The 11,311-nt window shown below is 31.9% G+C and overlaps 1 protein-coding gene across 14 annotated transcripts in view; it reads right to left on the bottom strand.

Moving 5' to 3' along the window:
* Nucleotides 1–5,896: 5,896 nt before the first annotated feature.
* LOC138179827 (uncharacterized) overlaps nt 5,897–11,311 on the bottom strand; it is a 40,486-nt gene continuing 35,071 nt past the window's right edge. For 13 of the 14 annotated variants that reach the window (XM_069112977.1, XM_069112967.1, XM_069112978.1 and 10 more), the window contains 2 exons: nt 9,846–9,965; nt 5,897–8,090 (listed from right to left, as the gene is read on the bottom strand). In XM_069112977.1, coding sequence (XP_068969078.1) covers nt 7,877–8,090; nt 9,846–9,965 — 334 coding nt within the window. In that variant the 3' untranslated portion in view covers nt 5,897–7,876. Of the gene's footprint in view, nt 8,625–9,845; nt 9,966–11,311 lie in introns of all 14 variants that reach the window. The other variant, XM_069112981.1, reaches the window with a different exon arrangement.

Below are 11,311 nucleotides of genomic sequence, written 5' to 3'. Positions count from 1 at the left end.
ACATAAAATGAATAAATGAATGAATAAATAATTAAAACATAAAATAAAATAAAATTAAAATTCTTTAAGCAGCAAATTAACATACACTTTAATTGCATTTTGGATTAAAGAGAACATACTGACATGAAATATAAAAACATGTATAAAATTAAAACGATGAAGTGATAGGGTATTAAATTTGTACAATTGTTATCATACAAAAAGAAAAATACACAAAAAATTGCTTATTTCCGGACTTTATACATTTTTATAGCATGTTTTAACGAGCAATGAAGCATAAAAGGTGACAGAGGTGTCCTATATGTTTGATTAACATGCTAACGTAATGTACAAATGATGATCTGGTACAAAAATTTACATAATTTAAGAAATTCCTGTTTCTTTCTCCAAATTGTGGTTTTACATGATTGCGCAAAGGATGTAATTGATGTCAAACACGTTAATTGTATGAGTAATCTGTACAAGAGAAAATTGTACATAAATATACTTAAATTATATAAATAATAGTGATTATATATCTCTTTCTGTTACTATTTTTATTTACCAGTGTAGATAATACAAAAATGAATCGGTTTTTTCTCATGACTATAACCGTTTGTTTTTAATGAATTTATGACAGTTAACGATAACCACGGAAATAAAAGAAACTTTGATAATTAATCCAATCGAACGACCTTAGATTTCTAACCTTGTAGTATTGAAGGTAATGTTGTAATACAATGGCAAGTAAGATCGTGTAGGTGTATGAATAATTGATCGTGTATCGAAGTAATCAATATGAGTTATATATTTCTTAGCATTCAAGTTTTTGCTCCACTTTTTAGAGCTTATTTTTTACTTTCTCATGTAACAAAAAACTTTATCATTGATAAAAATAAATTGCAATATGTTATATCAGATTAGTACCGTATGTAGCTTCTTGAAAAGAAAATAGAAAACTTATGACGAGACCTCAAAATGTTTACATTTATAATTAATGCAGATAGAAAACGTTATTGTTTAAATGATATTACAACTGCATTGTACATGAATGCAGTATAGTGTACGAATAAAGCTTTCACGAAGAAAAGACTTTTTACATGTGTACTTATTTTTTTATTTTTACTTCGAAAAGAGTTATAGTTTGATGCAGTTCTTAGAATCATAGTGTATATCTGTACAACTTTATGTGACTTGATGTTATCTACGTGGTTTATAGTGCATGTTGCGTGGATATGAACTTATGTAGAACACAGACATATCAGTGACCTTGAATGTTTATCACAATTTAACATTGTTTATTTTCACGGCAATTTACATTATTTTATCAAATGATAAAGTTTTGCAAGATTGATTTTCCTACTGAATATCGACTTCTAAAAATTAGCATTAACTTATTATAATACTTATTCTGTTCAAGCATATCCTGCAAAGATGTAAGGGAATAAAATAATATCAGTTATATTAAGTATTTATAAATTTTGTATTTTCTTCATATTTTGCTTTTAATTGCCACAAATCAGTACAGTACGCATAACGGAATTTATCTGACAGAAAGGGTATGTTCGCTCATTTATCTAGAAGAAGAGGAATTTATTACAAAGATTTAAAGATAGGGCCCGTTCTTCCATTCCTTTAATCTACATTATTCCATTGCAATTTTGTAATATATTTTATTTAACATTCCTCTCTTTCTTCTTTTGTGCACAACAATAATGTAAATTACAATGATCTCTTCGAATTATCGAATATTTCGATAATTAATTGTTCAGCAGTAGATTAAAATTAAACAACCGTTGTAACGAGATACAAGCTTTTCTTTTCAATTATTTCAATTATTATTCGATATATGATATGTTTACGAATGAAACTTCTTTGAACGATAGAAGAAAAATTGAAAATTGAGATATTGATAATTTTCAAAGGACTTACAAATGGTATTTAATCAGCATATTGTTTCCTAATTTGTACACTAAATTGTACAACTGCTCTTTCTTAAATTTATATACTATAAAAAATGATCGATATAAAAAAAATTTTACCATATTAATAGTACTCTAATATAAATTATAATATTTCTCATTAGTATTCGTTGGTATTCACGTAGATTATATAAAAGTCACAATTTCTGGTTTCGTATTCAAATAAGGATTTAATATATATAATATAAAGTTCTTCAATATAATTTAATAGACGATGTAACCGTAAAAGTATCTGACTATGAAATCAATATTTAATATTTCAACAGTTATTCAAGGATTTTTATTAGTAAAATTATACCTATATATATTTAATAAATATAATATAATTGAAATTAAGATATATGAAAGGGTCATACGTTTTGGTTTTTCATTCATTGTACCGCATACGTTTATTTTTTAATCTACTAAGAAACGGAAATCTTATATATTAATAACTTTATTAAAAACTTATGTTTACGTGATTATAAATAACATATTAAGGAGTTCCAATTTTTGCGAATTCTTCGCAGCTCAGCTATCTTGTAGTAAATAGTACATGATATATTTTCATGCAATTAAACTATATAATAAAATTCAATTTTCCCAACGTCATCTTATTGGCGATAATATTGGTCATCGTCGTAGACATGAACTTTTGCAAATACTCCTATTTTCATGACAATTTCCTCTCTTTCCCACGTGAGTTTGCAAATAATAAATAGGAAACTTGCGCAACACGTACAAGCCTCGTCGATCAAATGATCGTTTAATATAGCATTGATCTGCTTTAGATCAACATGATCAGAATTCTAATCTAAGTACATATATGTATATATATACAGAGATACTACAGTCGCTTTAAAACACGCGTCTGCCACCATTTTTTTCTTTTTCTTTCAAAAATTGCTTAATTCGGGATTTCTTAAAACTGACCCTTTGTAAGAGAATATGAACTCTTCTTTACTTACTTGGTCTCTTTGTTTAAAGCTATGATTATTAAATATTGGAGGTAATTGATTCTTTCTGTGTCTAACACAGGTCTCATGCTGTTATGTGATTTCATAGTTAGTCCAATAGTTGTACCATGGATCCCTACGTAAAGAGATTTACAATATTTAATATTGATCTTTACTTAGTAATTTCACGGTGTATATTTTCGTTGTATTTTTGGACATTTTTCAGTATAACATGTAAAATATATAACTAGCATACACGGAAAATAATTCTGAAATATAAAAACTATAAAACATTGATTTTAAACGTTATAAGTAACATGTTTCTTATAACTAGTAAATTTTCAAAATTGACAATTTATTTCATTTGGTGAATGCCGATTTCAAATGAATTATGTTCACAACATTCTTGAAACGTACAATACTTTGTACCTTTTTATCAAAATAATGTAATCGTATGCAATCTAATAAACATGAAATCTTTCATGGGAACTTTGTATCATTTAATTCTTATGGTAGTCGGGATATTTATGAAATGTACCGTATTACTGGTTCGTTGTTTCTGCGCAATCAACAAGATAATTAATTAAACAGTCTTTTCAGACTAATCAACAGTGGATTTCAGCATGAGCCCCGCTTTACTTATAATACAATTCGCATTTAAGAATTCTTTCGCAAAGATTGCACGTTCTTGTGCATTTAAGAATAAAAATAATATTATCCTTTATATCAGATTATTGATTATATCTTTCACTACGAGGTACGTATGATCATAGAAGATATTCATAGATACATACATTATACATATATGTATATAAGTCTTCGTTGACTATTAGTCATTGGTTCTAAACTTTTGTTATACATATTATCGCTTAGTTTCTTATTCGATAATTTTCAAGCTTCGTATTTGCTCCTAACTTCATCCTCTTTCGATACTAAAAGAAAAAATCGTACTGAAAAACAATTTGCTCTTCCCTCCCACCCGTATTGTTATCGAATAAAGAATTAAGCGTAATTTCCTGACCTCATTCATATATAACGAAATTAAAAAAATCGCTCGTATTTCGATTCTGATTGTGTCATAACACGCTTTAAGTTATTATGAATTATTTACATAGGTGTTCTCGAAGGAAGATACACGAGTGTAGTAGTGCTCGTGTCGGATCATTGAGCGAAAAAAGTTAGAAGATACAAGAACCGTGGTGATCGTAAGAAGAGTTAAGGTTACATTATCGATTTGCTTTCATAGGTGCCACAATATGTCATCTATAGATACGTACATTGTATATTAGTCATCTACTTAAAGCTAGGTGTCCATTTGAGAGTAAAACTATAGCGAGCTGCTCTCGAGAGTATCTCTCGCAAATGGATACCGCGTTGAGAATGTTTCAACCCTCTGAGAGCGGTCGCGTGATCGCTCGCTCTCAAGTGGAAACAAAATATGTATAAGTTCGATTAATACGTGCGACAGCATTCGTAATTGGGCACTTGCAGCGAAGAAACTAAGGATACTATAGATAATGCGCGACTACGTCGAGTGTCGTATGTTTCTATAGTCGAAATTACAATTACGCAGTGGAAATTACAGCGATAAACGCGACGCGGAAACAGAAAACAGCGCAAGTAGAAAAATATTCGCGATTCAAGTTCAAACAAATTTTGTTATTTAGCATGGAAATATTTTCCATTGGTTTGAAATTATAAATTAGATTGAATATTTTTGAAGATATTAGCAATTACGAAATTATTCTTACATAAAGCTGTTTTACGGCAAAGGCTATGCAGAGATATGATTTTTGTTATATTTACAGACTCCGTTATTTTTATCTCGCATATTCGTGTATCGTAGAAATCGAATTTTACAATGTGCAATTCTTTGCTTGTCTTTAAAAATAATTTGTTATTCGGTTGGTCGTTTATGTTCACTATTACTAATAATAATACCATGTATAAATTGTACAATTTATGATATTTTACTGAATATATGGGTAAAAATAGAATTGAAGCGGCATTATGTGTTACTCCGAGTAGATTAGAATTGAAAATGTTAATCGACAAATCGTAAATAATAATTTAGAAAGGATACATCATTAGGTTGGTTGGAAGAAAGGTGGCTGATCGATATTGACGTATTTAGGTATAATCTTAAAAAAAAAATTTATTACGATTCATGCACCTTTTTATTTTATTGCGAATAAACAAAATTAATATATGTAAATCAAATGAAACACAATATAAAGAAAATCGACGAATAACCAAAAGATATTAAAAAATAATGCTAATAACTTTGTGGTTGTATCTTTATAACTATTTATTGGTCCCCGAATTTGACAATATTGTTTTCTATCGGTATAATTAAAACGAATAAGTTATCGTATACTAAAGTAAGCTTCTTACGTAAACAAGATCATAAGATTCGTACATTTTAAACGAAGATTTATCCGCTTTCCAGACGAAATTTCACTTGAATGCTGATTTCTTTTGTTTTAATTCGCGAAAAGATACTAATCAATATGCAAACATAATGTTCTCCTTACGCGTACAAGTCACAAGTATTTTAATGTTACAAAAATTGAATGTCAGGCTGAAGAAATCATGGCCCCCTTTTTATCATACTGATTGGTCCGAAAATACCTTGTGTAATAAACAATAAAATACTTCAATTAAATTTCCTACGAACCTAATGGATAAGTTCTTGATTTTCGATTTTCAAGATAATACGGGCAAGTACTTGAATCTGTCGCACATATTTCACAATCTGTCGTTGCTGAGTAAGAATGGATTTCGATAATTGGTAATAATCGTGCAAATTTCAAACTTTCCCTTCGTTTTTATTCTATTCCGCCGATTATTCGTTCATATCCGATAAAATTCAGATTTCGATTCTATAAAACAGAAGACCAAGTGAACAAGTTGGAATAAGAAAGGTATCTGAAGTTCATGAGAATTATTTTGAAAAGTTATACTCATTACACATTACGTTCGTTTTAACGTAAATCAAAATTAATTTTAACTTGGAAAATTATTCATTTAGAGGAAAAGAAAGTTTAGGAATTTGCACATTTATTTAACATTCGGGCTGCAGAAATGTATCTTCGCTAGGTCGTTGCTTAAGTTTTATTAAACGGAAAGACGAATGGTTTACGTAACGTTATACTTGAGGTCATTATATGCTCTCTAATAGGATGTGTAATATTGACTCTGCTCGATCTCTTTTTTTGAACACTGATAAAAATAAGATTCTCTTAAACTACGGGAATTCGAATATAGAGTGTTATGTTTGTCGTGAGACGCACGTGATTAATTGCAAGAGTATAATTCTAAATATCTCGTTTACACTTTTATCACAATGATATACATATTTTACTCCGAGAATTTCAATTCGAACGTGTATATCAATTGTTTTTAGATATGTAAAACTTCATTATATCGATATACGAAATTGGAAATTTATAACTTTCGGATTCCCATCTTTTTCGCTACCTTTCTTCCTAATTATTAATTAATATGTAAAGAAATCGAAGAAATCCTCCGTTCATATCAAATGTAACGTAATAAAATACTTATATAATTAATATCTTGAATTTTCTTTTACATCCTTTTGTGTATTGTCCCTATCATTTTTCTTTCTTAAACACTTCAGATGTCAGTCATATCTTACTTAATATCTTCATCATATCATTCACATGTATTCTTAGGATACACATTTAATCCAAACGATAATACGGTAAAATAATGATAAAAATTCGTAAAATCTCGTTAACGAGATAACAAAACGCATCATCTTCTAAAATAGCGAGTTTATACGACTCTTATACGGCGCCTGAATGTTTTGATATCTGTGATCGATAGATTACGTAATATTAATTTTGCGTAAAAGACGTCTGCAAATAACACTGTTTTGGTACGTTGCACCGTGCTGTGAATCGTTTTACATCGATTGCCAGTTAACAAGGCCGCACGGACGTATGTGAAAAGGAAAGTAGGCAGATACAATGCCGTACGGCAGGCCACATTAATATGTCACATGAAACATTTACTACATCATAGAACGGGATATCTTGGAATAAATATCGATTTATCGCATACGAATCAACATTTAAAATGATTAGGGGCAAAGAATGTGTATTTAGAAAGAGAGAGAGAGAGAGAGAGAGAGAGTTTCTGATTTTAAGCGAAACCTTGCAGACTAATCATCTACGCAATTGATATTGTACGATGAATTTTTCACCTCGCCACATTGTTCGTAATTACTTTCAACACGTATCCGAGTCGATTCAAAACGGAATCTCAATCTGAATTTCCTTAAAATTTCAAGCTTTTTAATTTCCGATATCGCGAATTTCAATCCATGTAAATTAGATTAAAAATTGCTCTGCAGAATGCAATTCAAAGGTAATACGTGCATGATGAAATTTTATCTCCGATATGTGCGCAAAGCCGCATAATCCGTATCACGGATAGCGATCGATAACGCTTCGCGGTAAAACATCTCGTTTCGAGTTCGCATGTAAAACTGCGAGATTTGAATATTATCGGCGGCAATCGATAGAATATCCTAGCGGAACATTTTATTTCGAGTTTACTGTCGTGTAATCAACAACTTTGTTTCGAGCTTTCGTGTAAAAAACTTTTTCTCTCTGGATTTTTCATCGTAGCTTCCGCTTGGAGCATTTTAATTTCACACGTTTTAATTTGCCGTACATTTTATCTCTCGTTTCACGTTTTTAAAATCGTAGTTACAAAGATTCCGATTTGAACTTATTACGAATAAAAGAGAATTTCGTTTCTAGCCATTAACATCGTACAATTGAGAACATTAAGAACATTACGAACAATTATTTCTGTGCGATTGAAAATTTGTCTTTCAGTTTACCTTTCTAAATGGATGCGCGACTGGATTTTTCAAATCACATAAAGTAATGCAATCAGCATGTTGGATCATACGAGGAGCTCTTTCAAGAAGTCCTCGGCAAGCAAGTCCTACAAATAATCGTCCACTCGGTCGTTTTCGTCTGGTGGACTAGGCTCGCTGACGCTAAGTATAGGCAGACCAAAGTGTTGCACCTCGATGCTTGATTCGGGCGTATGTCTTGAGTAGTCGCAGCTCTTTGAGTGCCGTTCGATCCCGGCACGTCGATGGTAATGATGATAACGGGGTAAGCGAGCGTCGGCATCGCCAGATCGCCGAAAACACCTGCGGATTTTACCGAATACGTGGACTTAATCGATCGAACGATTTATTTACACGTCGCCTTTCGCTCGACGCAAATAACACAAATTAACAGCAGAATTCGGGAAAATAATGTTTCGTCACTCTTGCAATCTTATTTTGTATTAAGATCGAGTAAATCGTTTTCAAATAATTTTCTATCTTATCGATTCGATCCTTAAAGTTTCGCAATGTAAATGTCCGATCTTAATCAACAGAGTAATTTAAAAAAAAAAAAGATCATATGGTGTTATTAAATTTCCTATAGGTGGACGTACAAAGAACATACGCAAGTCGAATTTACTGTCTTTTTCTTTTTTTCTAACAGAACGATATGCTCCCTAACGCTTTCTAACTATTTATGCCAAAAAATTATTAGTTTAGAAAATCCTTTAGCGTGAATATCACGAAGTTGTACTCAATTTCTTCTGGAAGACGTCCACTTATCAACTAGACGAAACGAATGTCGTTTCCAAATTATTGGATTGGCGTATTCAATTTCCATCGAGATCACCGGATCTGAAACCATCAGATTTGTTTTTTGTGAGAATATTTGAAAAACAGAATCTATTAAAAAGAATATTTGACAAAAACTACTATGAATGACTTAAAGCAAAGGATTCCGCGAGAATCCAATGACCCTTTAATTTTACCGCTTACGTCAATGTATCTACATAATCTACGGACATATGAAAAATGTAGCTTTAAGTATCGATTTTAACGTTGCATTACTAATTGTTACTGCGCAATATCGAAATTAACTCTTTCGCAATGTTGTTCAAGAAAGACGATCGAGTCGCCGAATATTAATATTTATTCGCTATAGAATTTTGAAAGTATATATATATATATTAAAAAAGAAAAGAGAGAAAACACATGAAATCAATAAACAAATAACTGACTTTTAAATCGTTCATTCTAAATTGTTTGTTATTTTATTACATTGTCGAAGGGTTAAACCATCATGTTTTTTGGCATAAATAGCTTCATAGTATTATAGCTTGGATATCTCATGTACATTTTTGCATATTGCGTGCATTTTCTTACTATCTCGCGCCTCTAAATCTTTCATAAATTCGTAAAAGTCCAACTATCATCAATTCTTTTACAATATTCATACAGTGTCACCTTATCTTTTCAAGTAAATAGGATCTCGTAATGATAGATCTTTATTAGCGAAGTTCTTATCTCTTTACCGAAATTACATTTTTCATCGATGCCGCTTGACGGACGATAAATAGTCTGCGGTATGTTATATCTTAGTGTGACCCTGAATGTTAACTTGGCGTGTGACCAAGTTTCGAGGGTAGTCTTTAAGGGTGAAAGATATTTGTAGGATGAGGCGACGTCAATTGCCACGACACGTATATTTAACGTTGTGGTGTGAGTTGGTACCAGACTGGAGATAAAAATATCGTGGGTCTCTTATGAGTTCACACGTGAATGCATTTAATATAACAGGCGGCAGATTTCGTTGTACTTGAACGTCAAATTTAACAAACGATCCGAACATCGATATTTTATCTTTCATTATATTACAAAACTGATATCATTTCTTACATTAGCCATTATTATTGGCTTTTAAGATATGTCAGTTACGTTATACATACGTATAGATTGCATTATAATTTCACAAACTCCAAGAATCAGTTCGACGTCGGTGATTCGATCGAAAGGGGTGGTGTTATTCGGGTGAAATATTTTACGTATTTAGCGCGAAGTATAAAAGAGATTGCTTACCGCTCATCCATGGAAGCAGGTTGTCGTATAGGACACCGGACATATTCGTGACTCCCGCCAGCTCGCCATCCGCCGAAACGTCGACCAACGAACGACGATGAAGACGTTATTGGAGAATCCCTGAAACATTTATGGCAATTTTGTTTAATAATTCATTCGGAAGTTTGTCACTTTTTTTTCATTCTTACTTCCTAACGTTTGAGTTTCATTGTTATTTCCGGCAACGAGGAATATCCTTGACAAACTTCGTTTGTCCTTGCCTCAATTTCTACCCTGATTTCGCAAGAGCTACGTGGTAATTACTTTTGTATAAAATTCTTAATCTCTCCTCCTTACGTCCTCGTAACGGTACTATGAAAAATACATGTTTTAATTAAAAAACAAACGAAATAAAAGAATATTTCATGACGATGGTACTCGTTCTGAGACAGCCTGGTACAGCATCTCCTGTTTCTGTTTTAGCGTGTTTTATGTATTGTATAAAGCTGGAAAGTTGAAAGTGTGGAAGGAACGCAGGTCTGATTGGTCATAGTGCAATAAGCCGTCCTTCTCGCACAATCATTTTTATTGAATTTTGTATATCTCTGTTGCACCTTTTTCATGTCCTCTCATAATCTACTACAGCAGACGATGCAAGCGGAACAGCGTCGACCCTCATGTAACACGCAAACAATACGTATGCACGCTGTATTCCAACGGTACCATATTAATCTATTACCGTGAAATGAATTGCATAAGAAAGATCTCGGGTGGTTTACGTAATAATCATGGATATATACGCGGCGTAATGTTATCATTCTTCGGGTTTAATATACTTATATAAGAGATTTTTCAATTAAGCTTCTATAAAAAAAACATGCTGTAACATTTCGAGTGACCGGGACAACAGATTTATAAAGGGTTTTTTTTTTTTTAAGAGGGAAGGTTCTTGTTTCTTGTAAAGCGAATTTACATTTGCGTGCTGGATATTTGTTGTAAAAAATTGATAAGCAAAGTCAATTGCTTAAATACGAATGTTAATATTCATTGCAACAATTTACCGCTCCCTGAAAAGTGGACAGCCTAAAGACACGTATCTTTGAATTATTCACAAGTGTTCTTAAGTGTTGCACACTTTTTATTCACGGAACGGTACATTTCATGCTCCGTGTTATTTCAAAGTCCAAAAGAATTTGCACCTGTGCGGAATTTAAGATATGCTCGCGACGCAAAGTAACTGACAACTGTAATAAAATTGTCTTTTCGGAGTTGTCAATTTAGCGAGGAAAGATATGAGACGTTCGTTTCAGCTTCGTGTAAAATTATCATGTATGATCGTGAAAAATGCGCACACAAAACCGTACGCAACTGATTCACGTACAGTGTCCGGAATAAGGTACAAGATAAGACGAAGATAGGTGGTGAAACATTACAAACAAACGAAAAGTAAAAGTCTGCTTTTGAATAAATCTTCCTCATTGGTTATT

Source organism: Bombus flavifrons, chromosome 5 (genome assembly GCF_040668555.2).
Source record: "Bombus flavifrons isolate JBK064 chromosome 5, iyBomFlav1_principal, whole genome shotgun sequence".
Taxonomy (NCBI): Eukaryota; Metazoa; Arthropoda; class Insecta; order Hymenoptera; family Apidae; genus Bombus; species Bombus flavifrons.
This window is presented reverse-complemented; position numbering and strand designations above follow the sequence as displayed.